The 27,308-nt window shown below is 44.4% G+C and overlaps 1 protein-coding gene across 1 annotated transcript in view; it reads right to left on the minus strand.

Moving 5' to 3' along the window:
- The window catches only part of VWA3B (von Willebrand factor A domain containing 3B), a 203,925-nt gene that overhangs the window by 106,244 nt on the left and 70,373 nt on the right, over positions 1 to 27,308 (minus strand). Inside the window, 2 exon segments of the mRNA XM_023731983.1 lie at positions 3,182 to 3,336; positions 11,310 to 11,506. Of these exon segments, the coding sequence (XP_023587751.1) occupies positions 3,182 to 3,336; positions 11,310 to 11,506 (352 nt within the window).

Raw genomic sequence — 27,308 nt, forward strand, 5'->3', positions numbered from 1 at the left:
AGTACAATAAAAAAAAAAAAAAAAAAGAAAGCAGAAAAAGAAATAGGTCTCATATTTATAAGAATTGAAATCAAATAGAGTATTTCTATGTCTGCAGTGAAATTAAAATAGAAATTAATAACAAAAAGCTATCTGGGAAATCCACAAATATTTGGAAAGTAAACAACACATATCTACGTAACCATTTGCTCAAAGAAGAAATCACAGGGGAAACTGGAAAATATCTTGTAGTGAATGTAAATGAAGCACAGCATCTGAAAATTGTGGGAAGCAGCTACAGCAGTACTGAGAGGGAAATTTATAGAATTAAATGCTTATATTAGAAAAAAAGAAGAGGCTAAAATCAGTCATCTATACATTCGTCTTAAGAAACTGAAACCCGAAATAATTAAATCAAAGGAAATAATAAAGATAATAGAAATCAGTGACATAGAAAGCAGAAAACCTATAGGGAAAAAACTTTATGAAACAAAAAGCTGCTCTTTGAAAAGAACAATAAAACGGAACCTCTTCTGCCCATTTTAAAACTTGGGTTGTTTGCCTAATTATTAAATTGTAAGAGTTTTTATACAAGCTGGACAGAAGTCCTTCATCAAATACGTTTTGCAAAAGTTTTCTCCCAGTCTGTAGCTTATCTTTTCACTTTCTTAATTGTGTGTTTTGAAGAGTAAAAGTTTTTCCTTTTTGATGTAACTGAATTTATCCAATTTTTCTTTTTACGGCTCATGGTTTTTGTGTCCTATCTAAGAAATTTCTGCCTAACCCAAGGTCACAAATATTTTCTCCTCTGTTTTATTCTAGAAGTCTTATGGTTGTAGGTCTTACATTTAGATTTATGATCCATTTCAAGTTAATTTTTGTATATGGTGTGAGATAGGAGCCCTGGTAGTGTAGTGGTTAAGAGCTAGGCTGGTAACTAAAAGGTCAGCAGTTCAAATCCACCAGCTGCTCCTTGGAAACCCTATGGGGCAGTTCTACTCTGCCTACAGGGTCGCTATGAGTCAGAATTGACTCCACGGCAATAGGTTTTTTGGTGTGAGATAAGAGTCAAGATTCATTTTTTGCTTGTAGATATCTGATTGTTCTGGCATCATTTTTTTTTAAGGCAATTTCTCACCACTGAATTACCTTGACACCTTTATCAAAAATCAATCCACCATATATATGTGGCTCTCTTTCTGGATTTTCTATTTTGTTCCCTTGATCTATATGTCTATACTAATGACAATACCACACTGCCTTGACTACTGTATCTTTATAGTAAATCTTAAAATCAAGTAGTCTAAGTTCTCCAACACTGTTCTTTTTCAAAATTATTTTTGCTAATCTAGGTCTTTTGCATTTCCATAAATTTTAGGATCAGCTAATCAATTTCTACCATAAAACTTGCTGGGATTTTGATTAGGATTGAGTTGAATCTATAGATTAATTTGGGGAGAGCAGACATTTTAATAATTTTGACGCTTCCAATCCATGAGCGCCGTGTATTTCTCCCTTTATGTAGGTTTTCGTTCATTTTCATTGGAAATCTTTTGTAGTTTTCAGGCACATGTCTTGCACAACATCTTGTAAAACTTATCCTTAAATATTTCATGCCTTGTTATGCTACTGTAAATTGGTATTGTTTTTAAAATTTAAATTTCTAATTACTTGTTGCTGATTTTAATGCCATGCCAAAACAGATGGTCCTCTCACCTCTTATCCCAGCGAAGGCAGCTGGCATTCTGTTAGTAACAGAATTTTCTTTCTTCAGCATTTCTGCTGAGTTATCATTTATGCAAGGAGCCCTGGTGGTGCAGTCGTTAAAGCGCTCGACCACTAACCAAAGGGTCAGCAGTTCGAACCCACCAGCAGCTCCACGGGAGAAAGATGTGGCCATCTGCTTCCATAAAGATTTACAGCCTTGGAAACCCTACGGGGCAGTTTTACTCTGTCCTACAGGGTTGCTAGGAGTTGGAATGGACTCGACGGCAATAGGTTTGGGATCACTTATGCAGAAAAGAATTCAGAACGCCGCTAGCGAGCCACCCAAGGTTTTGTTCCCCTTTGGAGCCCCGTGGGGACAGAAGCAAAGCCATCTCTAAACTGGCATCTTGATGTGGCTTCTAAGACCCCAGCAAGAAGTTTCTTAGCTACCTGGATTTATTTCAAGACTTTAAAGTTCATTTTCTGAATCAAAAATGAAAAAAAGGATAACCTCTAGCTAGATTGATTAGAAAACAAATAAAGCATAAATTACCAGTATCAATTCTATGTGTATCTGAAGAAATTGAAGGCAGAGTTACAAACCTTTCCCCAGAGAAACACCCGAAGCCCAGGAGGAGGGAGGGAGCTCTCATTTCGAGCGCCCCCCGCGGGCTGGTTACTGTCCTAAACCTCCTTGATTTAGTATCGAATCTAAACCACAGAACAAACTTATCAATGAAATTATTTTCACTTTATAAATGAGGAAAGTGGTGCAAAGACATTAACCAACTTTCCCAGGGCCACACAGCAAGGGGCAGAGCTGGGATTAGAATCCAGCTCTGACTCCAGAGCCCGTGTGCCTAAATGCATTTGTTCTTTCTAGTCTTAAATTGGCATGGGAGTAGGGGAAGAGCTGAGCTGACAGGTGTGAAGGTAGATCATCCCCACGGAGCTGGCCTGAGGTCACAGCGTGAATACACCAAGCTCATGGGCATTATCAGCTTTTAAGAACCACCAGGGCTGAGATCTCATGAAGTCATTTTTAGCTGAGTTTTAAAAATATGTATTATTCAATTGTGTTGAAATAGTTCACAACACTGTAGCAACTGCCTTGAAATGTAATACTCAGGAGTACAGAGGACAGGTGTGACACAGTCTGCAACATACCTGTGGCCCTCAAAAATCACAAGGTGTGAGCAGAGGCATTTCTTAGCCTCTGACAGCGATGCACAACCATTATGACAACTACACCCTTTGTTTGTGTTTTTTAAGAATTTGCTGCTTTTAAGAAACTGGCATCAAGGCAGCTTGAAATCCAAACATTCCCCTTTGTTGTTAACAAGAACAAAAGGCCCTCAGCAAACCATCGGACGGCAACGTTGACCTAACAATGTTTATCGGCCATTTCTCCAGGTTGGGCTTTTACCAGAAGGTCATGCAGATTTGAATTTCCGGAGAGATTAGACCTCTTGTACCCTCCTGCAATCACACCTACCTCCTTTCAATTTGGGCCAGGAGTGAGTGGATTCTCTCACGGTACCACCTGCACTTCTCCTTGGTGACGTGGACATGGACCAAGCTCCCATCCTTCCAGGGAGCGTGGAGAAACCTGCTGCAGTACCTCGCGTGGACTGTCTTCTTGATTATCACCTGAGGGAAGGACGAAGGACGGAAGCCGCTTAGAAACCATTTGAAAAAAAAGTCTCCAAATGGCACCTCAGTCTCTTAGCAATTGCCTCCACTATAAAATTATAAAATTGTTAATTCAACCAAACGTGTACTGGGGTCTGCTCCATACGGAGCTCTGTGCTAGGTACCCTGAGGGATGGTCCAGAGAGACGTGTGACGTCCCATCCAGGCCCAGCGAAGCTAATGTTTTCAACAGGGAGACACTGCACACACATACAGCAACACACACACAAAGACACATATAGCAAAATGACAATGCAGAGCAGCAGACACCCAGTACATGGCACTGGGTTGAGACCTTGAGGACAGCAAGTCCCAGCAATGGAGGAAGAGTTTGCAGTGAACTGGAGGGTGACAGTGGTCATTCTGGAGGAGGTGAGACTTGAGAGTCACACACAGCATCTTTCCATGGCTACTCCCTGCCCCAAATGAAGAAAAATAGCCACGAACCCCACACCACATCTAGCGCCCTCTACTGGGACATAGAGAACTGGTCCAAGGACCAACGCTTCCCAAAGGGAGAGCTCCCAGAAGGCCGGTCACTATTCAGCACTCGTCCAGCATCCATAGCAAGTGTTCTCCTAGGCACCTGAAACACAATCCATAAACAAAATGGACCAAAATTCCTACTCTCCTGCAGTTTAAATTACAGTGGGAAGAAGTGGATGGAAGGGGGTGGGGAAAAGTTAAAAATCTGAAAGAGAAAACCTCAGAGAGAAGGTGATATTTGAGCAAAGGCCTGAAGGAATCAAGAATATGAGCCACCTTTGTGTCAGGGGGAAGAGCATTCCCATTAGAGGGCACAGCAAGTACAAAAGCTCTGAGGTAAGAGTTTGCTTAGCATGTTTGCAAAATTTTAAGAAGGCCAGTGTAGCTGAAAGAGAGGGAATGAGGGGGAGAGAAGTGAAGCTAGAGAAACAGAAGCACAGGCAGGAAGCAGATCCCGCAGGCCTGATAGTAGATGGGAATGAGTCTGGCATTTCCTGAGTAAAAAAGGAATCATCCAGGGGCTTAAACAAGAGAAGTGACGGAATCTGGTTTATAATTTTAAAGGATGACTCTGGTTACTCGGCTGAGTATAGGCTGTAGATGGTCAAGGATAGAAATGGAGACAGGAGGGCAGTTAGGTAGCATGGACCAGGTCTAACGGTGGAAATGGTAAGAAGTGGTCTGACTCGGAATTCTGGATATTTTATGATGATAGTGCTGATAGGATTTAATGAGAGATCAAACGTGGGTACAAGAGAAAAGAGAGGAGTCAGGAACGACTCTAAGGTTTGGGGCCTTGGCAGCTGAAAGAATGGAGTTGCAATAAATTAATAGGAAGATTACAGGAGGGTGGCTTTGGAAGGGAAGATCAGGATTTAGTGTTGGATATGTTAGGTTTGAGATACCTATTAGATATCCAAGTAATACAACAAGGAGGCAGGTGGAGATCAGGGAAAGACTCAGAGCTGGAGATACAAATTTTGAAGTCATCAGCATACGCATGGTATAAAATGCCATGGGACTGGATGAGATTCCCTGGGGAATGAGTGTAGGTGGAGAAGAGGTTCGAGGACTGGGCCTTGAGGTCCTCCACCATTTAGAGGATGGGGACATGGGAAAGAAGTAACAAAGAAGACGGAGAACAAGTAGCCCACGCGGTAGTTGGAAAATCAGGGCAGTGTGTTTTCTGCAAGCAAAAGAAGAACTTCAGGGAAGTGATCAAGTATATCAAATGTTGATGACAGGAAGTATAGCAAATGTTGATGTCAGACCAAGTAAGAAAAACGCTGAGAACTGACCCCTGGATTTAGCAATTCAGGTATCCCTGGAAACAGTACATTTTGGTGGAGAGATTAGGGCTTTTGCCTGATTAAAGCGGCAATGAGAAGAGAGCTGAAGAATCAGAGAAAGAGGAGTTGAATTTTAAAGAGCAGAGAAATGAGGCAAATGAGGTAGAGCCAGAGGCAAATATCAGGGTCAAAAAATGTATTTCTCCTTGGTTAGTGTCTGGGGTCTTAAAAGCCTGTGAGTGGCCATCTAAGATACTCCATTGGTCTCACCCCTTTGGGAGCAAGAGAGAATGAAGAGAACAGGATACAAGAAAAAGATTAGTCCAAAGGACTAATGGACCACAACTACTATGGCCTCCACTAGACTGAGTTCAGTACAGCTAGATGGTGCTTGGCTACCACCGACTGCTCTGATAGGGATCACAACAGAGGGTCCTGGACAGAGCTGGAGAAGGATGTAGAACAAAATCCTAACTCACAAAAAAAGACCAGATTTACTGGCCTGGCAGAGACTGGAGAAACCCCGAGAGTATGGCCCCTGGACACCCTTTTAGGTCAGTGGTGAAGTCACTCCCGAGGTTCACCGTTCAGCCGGGGACTGGACAGCCCCATAAAACAAAACGGGATTAATGAGGCACAGCAGTCCAGGGACAAGGACTAGAAGGCAGGAGAGGACAGGAAAGCTAGTGATAGGGAACCCAAGATTGAGAAAGGACAGTGTTGACATGTAGTTGGGTTGTTAATTATTGTCATAGGGCAATATATGTACTGTTTAATGAGAAACTATTCTGTAAACCTTCATCTAAAGTACAATTAAAAAAAAAGAAAAAATGTATTTCTAAAACGGGAGAAATAACAGCACGTTTGTATGCTTATGGGAAAGATCTAGAAGTGAGGACAGTAGTGACGACTTGAAACAGTAAGGGGAGAATGACTGCAGTGAGGGGAGAGGGGATCCAGTGCACACGTGGAAGGGCTGACCTCAGACTGGAGCAAGGACAAGTCGGCCCTAGTAGAAGAAATGAAGGTAGAGCATACACATGCAGATGGTGGAGGACTTGTAGATGTGGAGGTAGACGTTCACGGACAGTTGCTTCTGACTGCTTCAATGTTCAGTGAAGCAAGGTTACCTGCTGAGAGTGAGTATGGAGAAGGTGTTGGCAATTTGAGGAGAAAGGAGAAGGTGCTCACCTAGAAGAATGAGAGACTGAATGGACTTGGAAAGCATCATAGCATTGTTGGGGAGCACAAAAGAGCCACACGAAGTTAGAAGTCATGAACGTAAAGTGAAACCAGGCAGCATGGCTGTGTCATTTCCTCCATCCACACTCAGCTGCACAGGTATAGGTCGGAAAAGGCAGGAAGCTGGATTTCACCAGGGCTCTGGCTTTGTCAGGCGCGTACAGTAATGTAAGAGAGGGGCAAGGTAGGTAAGGATGGATGGGAGCAAGAAGCTCATATGGCAGCAGAGCAGGACAAGAGGATGGGGATGACAGAGAAAAGGTGGTAGAAACAATAAATCGTACATCCCAGTGGGTTTGAAAGAGTGTTGGAGTTAGGGTAGCAGAGGAAATGACCTGAAAAGTATGGTCAGAGAGTGGGATGTCTGACACTGATTATGTGGGTTATGATTACACAGGTATTTGTAATGACAAGGCCAAAGGTACGCCTACGGCAGGAGTGATAGAGATGGAGGAAATCACTGGGGAAGAGGAGCTTAAAGAAATGAAAGGTCAGAATATCGTAAGGGTCATCCACATGGGACTGAAAACACTAAGAATTAAAACGGGTGTTGGAGCCGATGACAGCAAGCTAGAAGCTGAAGTCTTCAAGGGCTGATGATGGTGACTTGGGGCTCAGCGGGTAACGGCCACAAAGCCATGTAGGGGTGATACAGTCTGATGACATGGGTGGAGGGAAAGAGAATGGACAAACAGCAGCAAAGAGGAGCAAGGAGGACACCATGCACCTCCAGGCCCATAGGTACAAGGGGAATGGGAGAGAAACCAGCCCCCAACACTAGAGGGTTGCAGGGAAGCAGGGTCCTCAAGAGAGAAAAGCAGATGAAGAGAACATTTCAGAGGACTGGAGGATATAGGGGATTTGCTGATAAGTTCAAGTTCCAGAGGGCACAGTGGAGGGACTTTAGGAGGCGGGGAGGAGCGGAGGAAGGTCAAAGAAGGGATGGTCAGCCATACAGGGATGAGAATTCAGGAGTCGGGTGGTGACTGAGGTGACAGGGTTGAAGAGCATGATGAGATCAGTCCTGATGATCCCAAGACAAAGAGGGACATCACATCTCCACTGCAGTGCAAAGATCTCTCTCAGCAAAGTGATGACACCAGGTTCCTGGGGTTGTCACACAAGGGGGTTCGCCCCACTCTCAATCCCACGGCATGCCCACACACAAACATGCCAGACCATGAGCTACATGAGGACAGGTTCTGTGTCAGGCACAGAATCTGGTGGAATGGGAAAAAGCACAGTCTGAAGCTCAGCAGATCCAAGTTCAAACCCTGCCTCCAGTTGGCAAGACATGTTGGCTGAGTTTCTTAACCTCTCAGAGGCCCTGTGTCTTAGTTTTCTCAAGTGTAAAATTAGAGCACAAATGTATGTAAACCATACAGGCGTTCCCTGAAAGCTCATTTATGACTCACGACGTCTGTAATAAAGGAAAGAAGGAAACTAGCATCTATTGGGCATCTCCTAAGTGCCAAGTGCTGGGCTCAGACATGCTTTTTTTTTTTTTAATTCAGATTTTACACACTACCACCCATTTTACAGATATGGAAAGTGAGGCTCAAAGAGGCTGGATAAATTGCCCAAGGTCTCATAATAAGGAACTGGGAGAAGTAGCATTTGCACGCAGGTCTTCTCACTCCAAATCCAGTGCACTTTCCACACAGCACATTGCCTGGCACGTGAGAGAGGCCCAGGGGACATTCGTTAGATGAATTAAGGGTGAGACAAGAGCGGGCCTTTGAACACCAGGGCCGGCTCTGTGCACAAGCAGCCCGTGCAACTGCACACGCAGTGTGATTTCAGGGGTGGGTCCCAAACAGCTCGTTACTAGACGGCAGTGCAATTGATTACTGATCGATTACTTCTGTGCGGCCTTTCTAGCCACGGGCTTGTAACTCTCACCCAGGTGATTGGGCGGGACTGTGTGATAGGTTAATCCAAGGGGATTGGTCAGTTTTGCCTTAGGCGAGAGCCAATTCCAGAGCAGAGAGGAGCCCACCACCACCAAGGAGGGAGAGACCTGGCAGCAGGAGACTGCGCTGTACGCTTCCTGGCCCACAGAGAAAGCTGAGTGCCTTTGGGCAGAGTCGACGGCCAGGGAGAGATGTGCCTGCGAGCACAGCTGGGGAGAGCCTATCCTGATGGAAGAACCGTATCCTGAGTGTTCTTGAGCCTGAATTGTAACTGTTAACTTCCCTAATAAACCCCATAATTGTGAGTGTGATCTGTGAGTTCTGTGTAGCCATTGCAATGAATTATGGAACCCAGTAGAAAGTGCTGTGGGAGGGACAGTTGGTGTCAGAATTGGTAGAGATGGCGGAGAGAGGAGGCATGTGTGACCTCCACCTCATAGGAATCAGCCTTGGGCTGTTGATCTTGGTTCTCCTTCCTCCTTGTGAAGTTAGAGGAGGTCCGTCAGACACTGCCCCCAAGTCGTTATTACATTGACTTTGCCTGAAATTCCCTAATTAGAAACGCATTTTTGTCTCCTTCTCCCACCTGTCCATCTGTCTTAGAAAAGCTACCTAGCAAGCCTGTTAGTCATTTATTTTTCAGCGTTAACGAGTTTCTTGGATTTGTACTTACAAACAGGTTTTTATAGTCAAAACTTCAGGGAGGCTTGCCCAGTGGGAGTCTGGGGGAGCCCTAAATAACCTACCTATTTCATAGTTTAGCCTCAGTTTCTCCCCGCTTTATACACATCATAATTTAAGGTATAAATCCAGTTTCCGAAATGTAGCCCTAAATATTAAAAACACAATTGTCCCTTGTTGGCTAATATTTGTAAAAGAGGTTGGCTTTATACGTTTCAACTTTTACCATATTATTTGTTAGCACAAGAATTTGAGGTAAAACTCCTTTTTTTTTTATAAGCCCGATCCTTCAAACTGACCCTGTGAGATTTCATTTAAAACTGTCAAGGAAGAGCAAGGAGAAAACCAGTATTCGAGCTAAGTCTGAGCATCCCGCACCCTTGGGCGCTTGGGGGAAGCCAAATCGATAGGGATTAATAACTGTAAATATCCAGTATGGAATATATTTTAAAATGGAAAATTCAGTTCTGTATGATTTCCTGAACTAATAACATTATTGAATAACGTCTACGAAACCAGAAAACTTCTCTGCGGGAGGAAAGGCACAAACGAGATTTTCCCTGCAATCACTCTGCATCCTCATACAAGCCAGGAAACAAGTGTTGCGTCAACTCTGCATTTTTCTAATTCGATTTTTATATTTTCCAGTTTGTAGTTAATGTGTGGCATCAGGAAGGCAAACACACACGGGTCACCCACATGGGTGACGTGGCCCCAGACAAAAGGCCCTCCCCGGGGAGGGCGTGCCAGCACAGTCATGAGCGTCCAAGAGGCTGTGGTTTCCCCTCTGCAGGACATACAGATCAGAGCCCTTGAGAATACGTACAGTGACCTTGGACTTGAGGAGGGCCTCAGCTTCCTCCCCCGTAATCTCCACTGGGCTGCAGTCACCCAATGTCTACTCTGCTGCTTCCATTTTAGCTCTCACTCCCCGTGTCTACCATTGAGGTCCCTGGGTGGCACAAACAATTTCTACTCAATTAGTAACAAAGGTTGGTGGTTCGAACCCAGCCAGCAGTGCCAAAGAAGAAAGGCCTGGAAATCTGCTTCCATAAAGACTACAGCCAACAACCCTATGGAGCTGTTCTACTCTGTAACACAGGGGGTCGCCAGGAGACAGAATCGGCCTAAAGGCAATGGGCTTTGGCTGCCACAGAGTCGGTCCCCAATTCATGGCGACCCCATGCACAATGGAACAAAATGCTGCCTGGTCCTGTGCCATACCCGTGATGGGCTGCAGATTAGACTCTTGGGATCCACAGGGTTTTCACTGGCTGATTTTCAGAAGTAGATCAGCAGTCCTTTCTTCCTAGTCAATCTTAGTCTGGAAGCTCCGCTGAAACCTGTTCAGCGTCATAGCAACACGCAAGTCTCCACTGACAGACGGGTGGTGGCTGTGCGTGAGGCGCATTGGCTGGAATTAAACCTGGCTGCCCTGTACGGAAGGTGAGAATTCCACCACGGAACCACGACTGCCACCCTAGCCTTCCTTCAGCCTTCTAAATCTGGAATATTCATTGTATCCTGATTTTCTGTTGCATATTGTGACAGTTAAGTTTTTCTGTAATTCTAAACTCTTGACACTTAGTCTTCTGGTCACTGCTGTACACATCAGTGCTTCTCAAAGTGGGGTCCCTGGACCAACAGCATCCGCATCATCTGGGAACCTGTTTAAATACAAACTCTTGGGCTGCACCTCCTACCTCCTGACTCATACGCATGCAATGTTCAGGAACCACTGACACCGATCAGTCTCCTTCTATCGTGAGCCAGAGTCGGGCATTTCGAGAAGATGTATTCCTTTCAGATCCGTTTGGCACATGTTTTCAGTATACCCTCATCCAGTGCTATAATCTTTTAGAGGATTTTATTTTACATTTACTAAGAATCTACAAGTTCTGGCTAGAATAATGCATCTTTAAGACTTAAAAATACAAAAGGACCACAGAAATACCTAGTTGGGAATATTCACCAGCTAGTTTCTCTCTTCCATTCAATACAGGGGAACATTCTGACACACTGTTGAATAATTCTGAGTCTCATTATACCTGCATTTCTACAAGCTCAGCATCTGGCTTATGTATAATTCACTTATATCTAGAAGCACTTCCCAGAGTTGATCTCCACTCACAAGTACCATTAGAGGAGTGTAAGGTAAGAGGCAGAAGGGACATCTTTCTTCATGGAAGCCCAAGCTGGTTTCCCTCCATGCTGCCTTTCTACCTTGGTCCTGCCCTTGGCTTCTGATCCGAGGGAGGACTTACAGACCCAGGGCATCAAGGGAAGGTCCAGCCCCCACCCAGGAATCCACTTCACTTACCGCACTGGTCTTCACCGATTCATTCGCCGGCTTAGCTTTTATATCAACAACTCCATCAATATGGCGGAAGGAGCAGTCAGCAAGGACATCATAAAATGATAGCTTCTGGGCTTTCAAGCCATATTTCTGTAGCCACTTCCTGGAGTCCCAAGTGTCCTCTGGATTTGACTCATTCTCCACAGAGGCTGCTCCTGATTCTATTTCTGGAATCACATTTCATCAGCCATTCCTATTACGAGCCATTCATATTATTCCCCTAACTTAATATTTACTAAGGTGGAACATGTTCAGGAAATGAAAGTAGGAGTGGCAAAACAATTAGTTCACAGGACTGGAAAGCAAGAATCTGTTACTTTTCATCTCACTTCCTCCTCTACCTAAATTGACTGGCCCAGATTAGGCGGAACTGGCCGATAGACCAGGGCTGTATGTTGGGAGAGCAATAAACTTAGGATCGGAAGATCTGGGTTCAAGTCCCAGATCCACCCTTACTGGCTTGGGCAAGGTGCTCAGATGTGAATGAGTCACTCCACTTAACCTCTCCTGGTTTCAGCAGAATTCTTTACCTGCAAATGGAAGCTAGTATCTGCTCAGCATGCCTAAGTATACTGAGGTGACTCAGTGAGAAAGTGCTTTGTAAGGGGAGTGAAGAAGTAGGGGTGTGCAGCCTGCGGTGCGGTGGGAGTCATCAACCCTCCCAGCTGGCGGCTGCCTCCCAGGAAGCCCCCTTGTTACCCTGGCAAATTTATCCCGATTCAGAGCCAGGTCCTCAGCTCTGCAGGCTCACAGACCTTCTATGTCAGCTCAGGCACATGGAGCCATATCTCAGGACAACTCACCTTAGTCAGCTTCACTGGGTAATGTATAACCCAGAACAGCAATTTCCCAAATGTCTCCAGCCTCAGGCACCTGCCCTTGGTGTTTTCCATAGATCACCTATACGCTTTCCCTGGGAGGAGGTGTCATATTACCTGAACAGGATACCCTATAAGCCAGCTTATCATACAAACAGACAAGCGTTTGTCTAGGTGGCTCAAAACCCCTGCTGTCATCTAGGGGAGAACAGGGTACCTGGGGGAGGGGCTCAGAGGAGAGGGTGAGTACATCTGGAGTTGAGAAGGAGGCAATGGCGTTCTGGATCTGGCTGGCACTGATGGACGAGAACTGACCGTGCACATTTCTTCCCAGCCCCACCTTCAGTGGTATCACTTTGGTAGGCTGAAATTGACCGCGGTGGGAGTATCCAGAGAACTTGGAAATCAGCAGATGCTACAAATCAGGGTTTTATTTAACACCAGAGAGCTGGCTGCTGAACACTCATCCGCACGTCACGGGAAGGAAGGCAGGAAGGACCCTGAGATTTAGCCCCATAGGAACCACAGAGCACCAGAGGGGTATTGGGGGTGGGGGGTGGCAGAGATGTGCTGCACAGGGGCACGGTTTTTACAATGTGTACTATCACATATCAGGAGCCCTGGTGGCGCAGTGGTAAAGAACTTGGCTGCTAACCAAAAGGTCGGCAGTTTGGATCCACCAGCTGCTCCCTGGAAACCCCTATGGGGCAGTTCGACTCTGTCCTGTAGGGTCGCTGTGAGTCGGAATCGACTGGCCGGCAACGGGTTTGGTTGGTTTTTATCACAGATCAGGTCCGCCAGCCCTACCAAGTTTATTTCCACTTAGATCAGTGGCTCTCAATCCTTAGAATCCTGAGGAACTTTGAAAAATACTGATGCCTAGGCCCCATCAGATTCTGTTTTAACTGAGCGTGTGGCCTGGACACTGGGATTTTTCAAAGCTCCCGGAGGTGATTTAACTGTTCAGCCAGGCTTCCAGAATCACAGAGCCAGACAGTTTATTTGGAATTGAGGTCAGGTGAAGAGCTTTCTAAATCATGACCTGCTAATCCGTCAGTTATGCTTCCAGCAGACACAGATTCAAGCCGCATTCCACTTTTAATTAAAAAGTAAAAGTGGCTATTTAGGGAAACGAAATATTAGCTACACTGACCTATTACTATATTTAAGGGGATATACAATTACAATACAATCTGAAGAAACAAAACACTCAGCCAATCGCTTCTCGATAATATATAAAGGCTCTCTGTCCATTAATGCTACGTGTGAGCCACGTCCTCAAATATTAATAGGACATCTTTTAAATAATTCACTTTGACACCTACTAGTGTTGGAATGTCTCAGAAAAGCTTGTTTTTGGCTTTCGAAGTATAAACCCATCTGGGATCAAGAGGCCCTCGTGGCACGACAGCCGAGGCCAACGGGGGGTCTCTAGGTGACTCCGCAAGTGTCTGCTCACCCTGCTCAGGAGCCCACGTTAGTGGGAACGGGGTGGGGCGGGGGGCGACGCAGGCGCCTTCCCCAGCTTCTAATCCCTGAGGCTTTCCGGCCTGCTCTCCGGCATCACAGCGAAGCAGCCGTAAGGCCAGAACCATTTTGTTAGAGGGGTCAGCCTCCTGGGAGAAACGTTTTGGGTGACTGTTTCCTCAATTATTGTTCATTACACTCTAAGCCTCTGTCTCCTCTTCACTCTCATTCCTCCTCCCCCTTCCTGGTCAACAGGTGTAGCAGGAAATACACTTTTCATTCAGTTATTTCCATAGCAACACATGTACTATCGCCTCTTTCTGCTGTTTTGGGTTGCCTTCTGTTAAAAGTTCTTCAATTATAAATTCAAGCTTTACCATCAAAGAACTTTCTAAAACCACATGCAAATCAACCCTAACGAGGCTTTTTAAAGACCCAGAAACTAACTCTTTTTCACCCAGGACCAGGCGGTGCCGCCACCCTGGGGGCAGGATTCAGGTTCCAGTTACCAGCTGGACGAGGGGCTGGGGGAGATACCAAAGCTACAGGAACTTTCAAAGAGAAAAGAAGGGGCTGCCAAGCATTCAAAAGCAAAACACCAAGGTGCTCTAAAGCTGAAGACAGGAGGAAAAGGGGGCATCTCTCCCCTTTCAGTGTTGACTCCGTCAGTGGCTGAGCCTACTTTCCCCAGAAGCGGAAGGGAAGGCCGTCACCTGTTCAGTAGAGTCACTAAGGGGTCGTTTCCACTCGCCTGTAGTTACTTAATTAAAAACGTTACACGAATTCTCGCCTACAGAGCCTAGGATTCTCCCCTCATTTATTACAGAGATGTGAGTCACAGCTAGTCCTGATTACACGGCGTTCCTATGCCACTCCGCAGATTGCTAAAGACGGTCCTTCAGTGAACAGTAGGGAAGCAAATGGCAGATCACATCGACGCCACAGAATTAACTTGCCCGGTCTGCTGGATCCTACTCGTCAATCTCAGAGCTTTTTTTTCATTGTTGTTGAGAACTCAGAGCACTTTTTTAAGGAGTAAGACCTACTGGCCAATGCTTTTGAAAACCAACACTGCTATAGCCAAGGTCACAAGCAAAAAGACCACATGGGCTTTGATTGATCACCGCCCACTCCTCCCAACGCCCCTTGTCCACCTGTCCTCCAGGTTCATTCCCCAGGGGCTTACGGCCATCACCACCGTAAACTGCCCACCCCTGTCCTCATTCAGTGACAGCTACTTGTCTGGCACCTCATGCCTGCCATGCTAGGTCCATGTGCCTTCAGGGGAGCCTCAAGCTAATGAATAAACCAGCGCTCTGGAGCTGGAACAACTCTAGAGAGCATCGGGTCCAAGGTTGCCCAAAGTGCGTTCTACAAACACTACTTCCACTGCACGCCAGTGGATGCTACTCAGAAAGAGAGTTCCAGAGGCAGAGATTTGGGGAGCTTGAAAATAAACAGAGTTTGAACAGGTTCCTTATCGTGGGACTTCTCCAAGTCTTACAAGAATGGGCAGTGGGGCTCGCCATGGGCAGGGGCAAACACAGTATTCCCTAAAGTTATTTAGCTCCAGATCCTTTCTGCACAGAATATTTTGGAGGGCTTCAGTTTTGGAGTCCCAGTGGTCCAGTGGTTAAGAGCTATGACTGCTAACCAAAAGGTCAGCAGTTTGAATCCACCAGCTGCTCCTTGGAAAAACTATGGGGCAGTTCGACTCTGTCCTGTAGCGTTGCTATGCGTCGGAATTGACTTGACGCAATGGATTTGGTTTTCTATTTTACAGACCACATTTTGGTACACATTGTTCAATACCCCTGTTATCACCGATGCAGAGAGACACTAAACCAACCCTTGGCCACCATGTGGGAAGTGGCAGGGGAAAAGGACACCGTGACTTAGTCAAAGAGGAAACCTTCAGAAGAAGCTGGAAGTGATTCCTGACTTAATAATAACAGGCTTGAGGACAGCTGACAGGTAGGGCGAAAGGTGGCAACTGTCAGGAAAAGCACTGCTGGTGAAACAGGTGAGGTTTCAGACGTGTGAGCAACGGTAAGGTTCACAGGGTCTCTGAAGGTGAGACGAAGCGTGGCCTGGTCAAATCACCTGCTTGACAGGTGATTACAACACCTTTGTTCTGACATACTTGCTGACTGGTATGTTGTGTTAATCTAAGCTTGTAGAGTACAAGTTTAATGTCGGGGCACCTCAGGAGTTACACACACGGGTCCGAGGCCCAAAGAGATCTGGTGACCGTGCCTGAAGTCATACACTCAATATGTGACTGATGCCAAATGGGCAGTTTCAGAGTCTGCTCTTGGGGAGGACACTCTGTGGTTCTCAACATTCTCATTGGCAAAATGGAAGGGCCGGAATTTCCAGAATATCTTCAAGGAGAGCACACAGGGAAGGAACCTAACCTCAGCCGACGGTGTATTATACTCTTAGCATATTCACCTATCTCTGGGGAAAAGAAAAAAACAAAAAAAAACACTTCTCTGAATTAAGGATTATTTTTTACCATTTCATAGATGAGGAAAATGAGTCTCAGGGAAGTTAACTGATACGGTGGATTAATTACTTTTGTGTGTGGTCTTTCTAGCCATGGTCTTGTAACTCCCACCCAGGTGACTGTGTGATAGGGTACTTGTGGCCTACCAAGGGGACTGGTCAGTTTTGCCTTAAAACAGCCAATTCTAGAGCAAAGAGGAGAGCTCACCCCCACCAATGAGGGAGACACCTGCAGCAGAGGCCTGCAGGAGACGGCCCAGTGGGCCTTCCCGCCCACGGAGCGAAAAAGCTGAGTGCCTTTGGGCAGAGACTGAGGGCCAGGGAGAAGTCTACACCTGACCCATGAATATGGGACTTGCCAACCTCCACATCCGCGTGAGCCATTTCCTTTGGTCCATGAGTTCTGTGAGATGTTGCAGGGAATGAGGGAACCCAAAGACGGGAGGGAGAGGACTGAGGGGAGAGGGAGTAGTCGATGTTAGAGATGATGGAGTGGGACAGCAGCTTGGGAAGTTAGACATTTGGGACACCTTTAACCTTGACCTCATAGGAACCAGCTTCGTGCTTATCCTTATAAAAGAAATTATTCGTTTAGCTGATTCAGCCAAAGTTATCTATTAAGCCCTTACACTGTGCTGGGTACTGTTCTTGTGAAGAACAGGCTTTTTCTAAGGACTCTGGTCAAGTTCATAGACTGTGAAATTTTGAAAGTGTAGCCCATTGGAGAGCAAACAGACCTGTGTGGAGGGGCAGAAATAGCACTGGACGGTGAGTGCAGAAATGTACATTCTAGTCCTGGCTTTGTCCCCAGCTGTGTGAACCTGGTCCAGTCTCTGGGTCTCAGTTTTATCATCTACAAAGTAAAAGATCTGGACTGAATAAAATATTTTCAGACTAAATATGAGGAGAAAAAATGCAGTAACAGTGAAATGGATGATGGATAACAAATCCTGTAGAATGAAGAACATTGGAGAAGGTACCAGTAATTCTCAGGATAAATCTCAGGATAAAGTAAGAGAAAAAGGTTCTATATTTATACTTAGGCTCTCAAATGTCTATATACCAATGCAGACAGTGAGGGGTTAATAAATGGTAAAAAAAAAAAAAAAAAAAAGAATAAAATTATAATTTCACATCTGTCATCGAATATTGTGGGCGGGAGTCTATTGCTGGAATGTGGAAACGGAAGAGTATGCCTTTTTCAGAAGAAAGAACTACAACAGAAGGAATAAAGTAGAATTGAATGTCAAAAAGATCATAATAAATGGTATTCATATGAAGGTGGAAATGCATTTAAGAGTTTATAAGAGAAGACTATTTAAAAAAACAAACAAAAGCAATGTTATTTTGGGATTTTACTACAGATCAATTGACCAAAATGAGTTTGTAGGTAATGTTTTCCTAATATAGACCCCAAAGTTGTTAGAAAGATTAGACAGAGACAGAAAATACCAAACACGTGTTCTAGCAGTTTCTTCCTAAAGGAGACTGTAGGCCCAGGTCTGCTTTGTCGCAGGCAGGCAAAGCTGTGACCCACAAGCAGGAGCACGCTGGTGACGGGGTCCTCAGGACAAGGTGAGTAATGGCCGATTTGTTGTTGTTGTTAAAAGGTGCCATAGAGTCTGTTCTGACTCATAGCGACCCTACATACAACAGAATGAAACACTGCCGGGTCCTGCACCATCCTCACAATTGCTGCTATGCTAGAGCCCATTGTTGCAGTCACTGTGTCAATCCATCTTGTTGAGGTTCTTCCTCTTTTTTACTGACCCTTTACTTTACCAAGCATGACATCCTTCTCCACGGACTGATCCCTCCTGATAACATGTCCAAAGTATGTGAGATGTAGTCTCGCCATCCTTGCTTCTAAGGAGCATTCTGGTTGTACTTCTTCCAAGACAGATCTGTTCATTCTTTTGGCAGTCCATGGTATATTCAATATTCTTTGCCAACACCACAATTCAAAGGTGTCAATTCTTCTTCAGTCTTCCTTATTCATTGTCCAGCTTTTGCATGCACACGAGGTGATTGAAAACACCATGGCTTGGGTCAGGCACACCTTAGTCTTCAAGGTGACATCTTTGCTTTTCAACACTTTAAAGAGGTCTTTTGCAGCAGATTTGCCCAACGCAATACGTCTTTTGATTTCTTGACTGCTGCTCCCATGGGTGTTGATTACGGATCAGAGTAAAATGAAATCCTTGACAACTTCAATATTTTCTCCCTTTATCATGATGTTGCTAATTGGTTCAGTTGTGAGGATTTTTCTTTTCTTTATGTTGAGGCATAATCCATACTAAAGACTGTGGTCTTTGATCTTCATCAGTGAGTGCTTCAAGTCCTCTTCACTTTCAGCAAGGAAAGTTGTGTCATCTACATAACGCAGGTTGTTAATGAGTCTTCCTCCAATCCTGATGCCCTGTTCTTCTTCAATATAGTCCAGCTTCTCGGATTATTTGCTCAGCATACAGACTGAATAGGTAGGGTGAAAGGATACAGCCCTGATACACATCTTTCCTAACTCCAGACCACACAGTATCCTCTTGTTCTGTTTGAAGGACTGCCTCTTGATCTAGGTAAAGGCTCCTCATGAGCACAATTAAATGTTCTGGAATTTCCATTCTTCACAACGTTATCCATAATTTGTTATGATCCACACAGTCGAATGCCTTTGCATAGTCAATAAAACACAAGTAAACATCCTTCTGGTATTCTCTAACTTTAGCTGGGATCCATCTGACATCAGCAACGACATCCCTCATTCCATATCCTCTTCTGAGTCTGATTCTGAATCTGGCCTGAATTTCCAGCAGTTCCTGTCGATATACTGCTGCAACCACTTTTGAATGATCTTCAGCAAAATTTTACTTGCGTGTGATATTAATGATATTGTTTGATAATTTCTGCATTCAGTTGGATCACCTTTCTTGGGAACAGGCATAAATATGGATCTCTTCCAGTTGGTTGGCCAGGTAGCTGTCTTCCAAATTTCTTGGCATAGATGAGTGAACACTTCCAGCACTGCATCCGTTTATTGAAACATCTCAATTGATATTCTGTCAATCCCTGGAGCCTTGTTTTTTTGCCAGTGCCTTCAGTGCACTTGGACTTCTTCCTTCAGTACCGTCGGTTCCTGGTCATATGCTACCTCCTGAAATGGTTGAACATCGACCAGTTCTTTTTGGTATAGTGACTCTGTGTATTCCTTCCATCTCCTGTTGGTGCTTCCTGCGTCATTTAATATTTTTCCCATAGAATCCTTCACTATTGCAACTCGAGGTTTGAATTTTTTCTTCAGTTCTTTCAGTTTTGAGAAATACCGAGTGTGTTCTTCCCTTTTGGTTTTCTATCTTCAGGTATTTGCATATATCATTATAGTACTTTGTCTTCTCAAGTCACCCTTTGAAATCTTCTGTTCAGCTCTTTTACTTCATCTTTTCTTCCTTTTTCTTCAGTTATCCAACATTCAAGAGCAAGTTTCAGAGTCTCTTCTGACATCCATTTTGGTCTTTTCTTTCTTTCCTGTCATTTTAATAATCTCTTGCTTTCTTCATGTATGATGTCCTTCCACAACTTGTCTGGCCTTCCGTCATTAGTGTTCAATGCGTCAAATCTATTCTTGAGATGATCTCTAAATTCAGATGGGATATACTCAAGGTTGTACTTTGGCTCTCGTGGACTTGTTCTAATTTTCTTCAGTTTCAACTTGAACTTGCAGATGAGCAATTGATGGTCTGTTCCACAGTTGGCCCCTGGCCTTGTCCTGACTGATGTTGAGCTCTTCCATTGGCTTTTTCCACAAATGTAGTTGATTTGATTTCCATGTATTCTATATGTCATGGTCCACATGTATAGTCGCTGTTAATGTTGGTGAAAAAAGATATTTGCAATGAAAAAGTCATTGGTCTTGCAAAATTCAAGGTCATGGGAGAATGGGAAAGAACTCTGATGAATTTTAAGCCCTTTCTCCTCTGGAATATCATGAAATGATTTTTACTTCCTCTTAAAATGCTTATACATAATCTGAAAAATCAAAGCTCTCTTTCTACAATCAGCTCATAACAGAATTAAGCCAGCTCTTAAACTTCGTCCTTTTCCCTTTTTTTGATGTTAAATTGTTTTTCCTCCCGCGGGGGGCTGAAGATCCCTTTTCAGATGGGAAGAAAAGCAAGCTGAGAGGTCTCTAATCTTCATTTGGATGCATATATCTTGTCTCAGCAATATCCATTCTAGCTGAGTCAAACAATTTGCAATTAAAGGAGGAAAGTGGAAAGCTAACTTAGATTAAGATTCATACCTGAAAAACCCGTTGCCATTGAGTTGATTCTGACTCATAGCGACCCTACAGGACAGAGTAGAACCGCCCCATAGGGTTTCCAGGCAGCATCTGGTGGATTGAAACCACTCACCTTTCAGTTAGCGGCCAAGCTCTTAACCACAGTGCCACCAGGTCTCCAAGATTCATACCAACAGGCTAAAATTAATAATATAAAATTTAGTAGGAAAAGACAAAGGTTTATATTTACAATTTTTAAAAATCAATTTACAAAAAAGATGGGGGGAAAATGGGATTTCTCTGCCTAAAAGCTCCAGAAGAGCCAAATGTCTTAGGCTCCATTGATGAAACCACCATACCCAAATCACAGGACACAGCACAGTGCTACCCTCTCAAGTCGCCGGGCCACATGCACGATGAGCTGTCAGTTTAGAGGGGGTGCTGACAAACTGGGGCATCTGGAATTCTCACACAGCTGACTGGGGGCACTGGTGGTGCTGTGCCTGGAGGAAAACAAAGCTAAGGAAACAAGATCATAAGCTTCCAACATTTAAAAAGCTGTGGCAGGAAAAGTAAATTAGGGCTCTTCTGTGCAGTTACAGAAGCTACAACCTGAGTGCACGGGCAGGTTTCAGCTGAACACAAGAACATGCGTACAATTAGAGCTGCCCAACAACAGGCGGGCCGCTTCCAAAAGGGATTGCCTGCAGCTGACAGCGTCCAGCAGAGACCGGCGAGCAGCGGGGGAGATGGGCAGCAGGGATGCTCACACACACTGACGTCCCACCCCGAGACTCCGTGATCCGGTGTCTCCTTCCTCACCGAGGTCTACTTGGCGGCAGCGTCCCAGGCCAGGAACCAAGTGACGTGCTATGATCAAACTGTGCCAGTCCTGATGGGAAAGCACAGGGGATGGGCCTTTCAACATAAACCCAAGCCAAACCGACTGCCATCACGTCAATTCCGACTCACAGCGACCCCGCAGGACACAGCAGAACTGCCCCATAGGGTTTCCGAGGCAGTAATCTTTACGGAAGCAGACGGCCACGTCTTCCTCCAGCGGAGCGGCTGGTGGGTTTGAACGGCCCACCTTTTGGTTAGCAGCTGAGTGCTTTAACCATGGTGCCGCCATGGCTCCTTTCTAACATGACCCTTCTTTTCAAACAAGGGAGGTGAAGTGAGGCCAGTGAAGAAACTGGTGGGGGGAACAGATTAGTCTTTGGCCCTCACCCCCACTTCTGCCAGAGCAGCATCATATTAATCTGTTTGCCAGATTGGGTTTCAAAGAAAAACTGCTGTAAAGAGAGGGTCCCCGGCATATGCAAAGTGTTGACCAATCAGTGGAAAAGACGACTCCAACCCCGCGTGTCTCTAAGGCCGATGGCTCCCAGGGCGGAGGGAGGAGGGACAGAAGGAAAATGAGACAAAGAGGCAAAAAAAGAAGCAGATTTAAAAATGGAGAAAGAAAAGCAACTGACAACAGAAGGAACACCGAGGAGGGGCAATGGCCCTCTCAAAGACGCCCTTCCACGTCTCTCTCCCTTCTGCCTCATGATCCTGAAAAGAAGGAAGTACAACCCGCAAGGAAGAACTTGAGAAGGAGGCTGGGGCTGAGGCTGCTGCAGGAAGGGCTTTTAACGACAACACCTGCAGCCGGCCGCTGAGAACACGGAACCACAGAGGGTTACCCGCTTAACGGCCGAGCCCACGGAGGCTGAGGGCGACCACCGCGGGAAGGCAGGCTGCCAGAGAAGAGAGATGAAAGCCACCCCTTCGTCAGTGTCTACGTCTAAAATGCTGTTTAAAATGAACTGGAAACCATTGACATCAGTCAGGTGGGCACCAAACGGTACCTCGGGCAACGACTTCTTTAAAAATTGCCTTGACAGGGAAATCCCGCGTCTAATGCCCGGAAAATAATCTTTAAACCTTGAACTGAAACTATCCCGTGAAGTCATCTTTAAACAACAGCGTAACCCAATTACTAAAGAATGTTTACCTTGAGCATTGCGTTCTTATAAAGAATTGTCTATAAGCGTTTAATCTGACAACAGTTAAAGTTAAGCACCGATGAGAACTTTAAGGGGCAGAGAGCCTAAAGGAACGGCGATGAAACAGCACGGGCAGAGACGGTGAGCACCGTGACACAAGGTAAGTACGCAACCACTGTCACCGAACTGTTCGTGTAGAAATTGTGAACGGATGTATGTTTGTATATATTGCCACCAAAAATTTTTTTTAAAAAATTGCCATGGCATAGCAAGGTAAACTCAGACCAGTTCAAGATGTTTGGTACAAAGGGGAACAACAACAAAGTTGAAGTGAGAAAAGGATTAACAGAATTTGGATTTAGACGAAGAGACCTGAAATTCGTGTGGTCATCAGTGAAAACGGGCACTCTTTGAAAGAGTGGGAGTGCTGGAATTAAACCAAGACAGAAAGCTGAATCTGCTCCTATTGGAAAATATTCACCACTTTCTTATCTCGCATCACTGTTGGCCAGGTATTTTTTCAATTGTAATAAGTATATTTATTTCATGTATTTAAAAAATTTTTTATCGAGATATAATTCACATCTTAGAAAATTTCAGCTTTTTAAAGCGAACCAAAAACCAAAACCAGATGGGTTGCTGTTGAGTCGATTTCAACTCATAACGACCCTATAGGACAGAGTAGAACTGCCCCAGCTGGTCTCCAAGGAGCAGCTGGTGCATTCAAACTGCTGACCTTTTGGTTAGCAGTCAAACGCTTAACCACTGTGCGACCAGGGCTGCAAACATGTACAGTGCTCTGCATCTTCGTTTGTTCTGTTTTCAAAGTGCAAGTCAGCATGGCAGTAATACAGTCTTTGTTTGGTATGCTGATTGGGCATCGTATCATTGGCAGAACATAAAACTCAGAAGATGCTTCTTTCTCTGTGGAAATCAGAATTCCAACAACTTAGGGTCAGAGATTCAGACAGACGATTCCCACCTGATGGGTCCATATTAGTCTTATACCAAGAACGTTTTACTTCATCCCACTGGTGTGTCACACACAGCTGTCTGAACTCTAGACCTGCATTGTCCACTGCCTCCCTTACTTCCCTACTTGGATCTCTTAAGGATGCTTCACTCACAACAGCTCCGAACAAAACTCATTCTCTTTTCCCCCAAACTTGATCTTCTTGCAGCATTCCCTCAGCTTATCCATCTAGGAGGTTACCTTTGACACCTCTTTCCCGCTTACCCCCATGATGAAGCCATCACCAAGGTCTGCTGATTCAACATCGGAAGTCTCCCTCTTATCTGTCCACTTGTCATCTTTTTCATATGCTACCACCCCAGTCCAAGAGGCCGTCGTTGATCATCTATACTAATGTCTTAAGTCTCTTCCTTCATCCTCTTTTGTCCTTTCCCCTCCAACCTATTTCCCATGCAGTAACCAAAGGGATTTTTTTCTAAAATAAATCTGATCTTATCACTTCCTTGCTGCCCACTGGTCTGAAATTGAGGACTGATACCAGCACCACAGCTTCCAGATCCACCACAACCTGGCCCTGTCTACCTCTCCAGACTCAAGAGAGGCCGCGTGCTCACTTCAACACTGAGCTCCAGCCACACACCTGTTTTCCATTTCTTCTAAAGTACCATATTTCCTTCCTGCCTCAGGGCTGTTGCTGTTCTTCTGCTTGGCACACACTTTCCCCTCATTCCCACCCCTTCACCTCATTAATTTACCTCCTCAACCCTCAGATATCAGCTCCAGTGTTGCTTCCTCAGGGAAGCCTTCCTTGACCCCAGATAATAGCTCAAGAGCTTACATTTTTCTTTAATTATATTATCCCAGTTTGTAACTATACTTCTGTGTTCATTGATTTTCTCCCTTCACTGAGCAAGAAATGGTCCTTGTGGGTCCTGCTTTATAAGTGCCAATTCCACGTTTGTTTTACTCACCACTATGCTCATCATCTAACACAGATTTACATGTCGTAAGCACTCAGTAAACAAAAAAGTAAATGAATGGACTAACTTTTCCTTAAGCTACCATCAGATTCTAACTGTGTGTGAGCACGGTTCTAAGTGTTTTACATGCATTTTCTCATTCAATTCTCACGACAGCCTCCATGAAGTAGGTATTATCATTATTATCCTCATTTTGCAAATAAGGAAATTGAAGCATAGAAAACAAGTCTGTCCTCGGGTCCCACAGCGGGAGTGGGCAGAGCCAGGATTCATACCTTTCTGACTTCAGCCCTGTGAACACCACCGTCACCCAGGGCTGCAGAGAAATTTGGCTGGCTACTTAATGCAGTGCCAAAAAAGTGAGCATTATCCTCCTTTCCATTTGTTCCCGCCACACATCCTTAAAACTCCTGAAGAGCTCCTGGTTGGAACAACCTGCAGACCCTGAATGAACCTCTAGCCCCTTCCTTGCCTTTTAACATTGAGTTTGATATTTTGAGACAACCAAGTATTCTGAGTAAGGTCTTGGGTCTCATATGGTAATCTTGGGGACTGTCTTTGTTCATGATTAAAGAATGACTACATAACATGGTTAGACTAATTATCTCAAATGGCTCATAAAACAGCTGTGAAAGTTACTCCAAATGAGTTTCAGAAATGCTCTGAGCCACATCATCCAAAAAGTATAAAGCCTAACTTTGGACAGATTGTTTAATGTTTTGACACAAAAGCCATCTTCTTGTTTGACAGTCATACCTGGATCACACACACAGGCACATACAACAGACATTGCAGTGCGGTTAATTACTTTTGTATGTGGCCTTTCTAGCCATGGTCTTGTAACTCCCACCCAGGTGATTGTACGATAGGGTAACTGTGGCCTACCAAGGAGATTGGTCAGTTTTGCCTTAAAAGAGAGCCAATTCCAGAGCAGAGAGGAGGAGCCCACCACCACCAAGGAAGGAGAGCCCCAGCAGCAGAGACCTGGCCGCAGGAGACAGCTTCCTGGCCTAGGGAGAAAGAAAGCTGAGTGCTTTTGGGCAGAGACCAAGGGCCAGGAAAAGGTGTGCCTGCGAGCACAGCTGTGGAGAGGCTATCCTGATGGAAGAACTGTATCTTGAGTGTTCTTGAGCCTGAATTGTAACTGTTACTTCCCTAATAAACCCCATAATTGTGAGTATGGTCTGTGAGTTCTGTGTGGCCATTGTAACGAATTATTGAACCCAGCAGAGAAGTAGAGAGTGCTGTGTGAGGGACAGTTGGTATCAGTTGGTAAAGATGGCGGAGGGAGGAGGTGTGTCTGATCTCCACCTCATAGGAATCAGCCTTGGGCTGTTATATCTTGAGTCTCCTTCCCCCTTGTGGGGTTGGAGGAGGTAGGCACCTCCCGCATGCCATTTTTATAGACACACAAGCAGAGAACTGCTTAGATGGACCAGCACCAATTGCTCTGAACAGCACAGCAACTAAAGATGCTCTCTGTCCTGCTCTTTCACATTATAAGCAGCTGTATTAAGGTATAATTGACATACAGTAAACCATGCATATTTAAAATGTACAATTTGGTAAGTTTTGACATACGTATACACCTATGAAATTGTATATCACCACACTTAATATAGGAAACATATCCACCACTCCCCCAGTTTTCCTCCTGCCCCTTTGTAATCCACACTGTCCATCCCTCCAACCCCTACTCTGTAGCCCAGGCAATAATTGGCTTGCTTTCTGTCATACAGATTAGTTTTCATTTTTGAAAACTGAATATAAATGGAATCATACAATACATACTCTTTGTTGTCTGGCTTCTTTCACTCATAATTATTTTCAGATTCATTCATGTTCCTTGGTGTTAATAGTTCATTCCTTTTTGTTGCTGAGTAGTATTCCATGTATGGATATACCAAAGTTTGCTTATCCATTCTCTTTTCGTGTTGTGATGGGTTGTTTCTAATTTAGATCTATTACAAATAAAGCTGTTATGAAATATGTTTCTTTTACTCTTGGGTAAATACTTAGGAGTGGAATGGCTGGGTCATATAATCTGGGTAAATTTAACTTTTTTACGAAACTTCCAAACCGTTTTCCAAAGTGGTTGTACCATTTTACATTCCCACCAGCAGTATATGAAAGTTCCAGTTCTTCCACAACTTTACCAACACTTAATATGCTCAGTCTTTAATTTTAGCCTTTCTAATAGATGTGTAGTGGTAACTCACTGTGGTTTTAATTGGCATTTTCCTAATGAATAACTACCATCTTTTCATGTACTTATTTATCACGCATATATTTTCTTTGGTGAAGTGTCTGTTCAGATTTTTTGCCCATTTTTAATTGAGTTGCTTGTTTTCTTGTTATTAAGTTTTTAGGGTTCATTATTTTGAATACAAGTCCTTTATTAGATAAATTATTTGAAAATATTTTCTCCCAGCCTTTGGTTTGTCTTTTCATTCTCTTAACAGTCATTTTTAAAGAGCAGAAGTTTTAATTCTAACAAAGTTCAATTCATCAATTTTTCCTTTCATGGATTGTGTCCTAAGAAATCTTTGCATAAACCAAGATCACAAAAGTTTTCTCATGTTTTATTTCATTTAGATGTACAACCCATGTTGAGTCCATTGTGTATGTGTGAGGTATGTATCAAAGCTCACTATTGTGCATACAGGTATCAAACTGTTCAATCACCATTTGGTGAAAACACTACTCTTTCTCCATCGAAATAGCTTTTTCATCTTTGCCAAAACTCACAGGTCTATATCTGTGTGTCTATTTTTGAACTCTCTATTCTATTCCATTGATTGCTTGTCTATCTTTACACCAGAGGCTTTATAATGTCTCAATATCAGGCTATGTCATCTCTCCAACTTTGCTCTTCTTTTGAAAAGCTGGTTTAGCTATCCTAGGTCCGTATGCATTTCCATATGAATTTTAGAACCAGCTCGTCAATTTC

The sequence above is a fragment of the Trichechus manatus genome, unplaced genomic scaffold, assembly GCF_000243295.1.
Source record: "Trichechus manatus latirostris isolate Lorelei unplaced genomic scaffold, TriManLat1.0 scaffold00004, whole genome shotgun sequence".
Taxonomy (NCBI): Eukaryota; Metazoa; Chordata; class Mammalia; order Sirenia; family Trichechidae; genus Trichechus; species Trichechus manatus.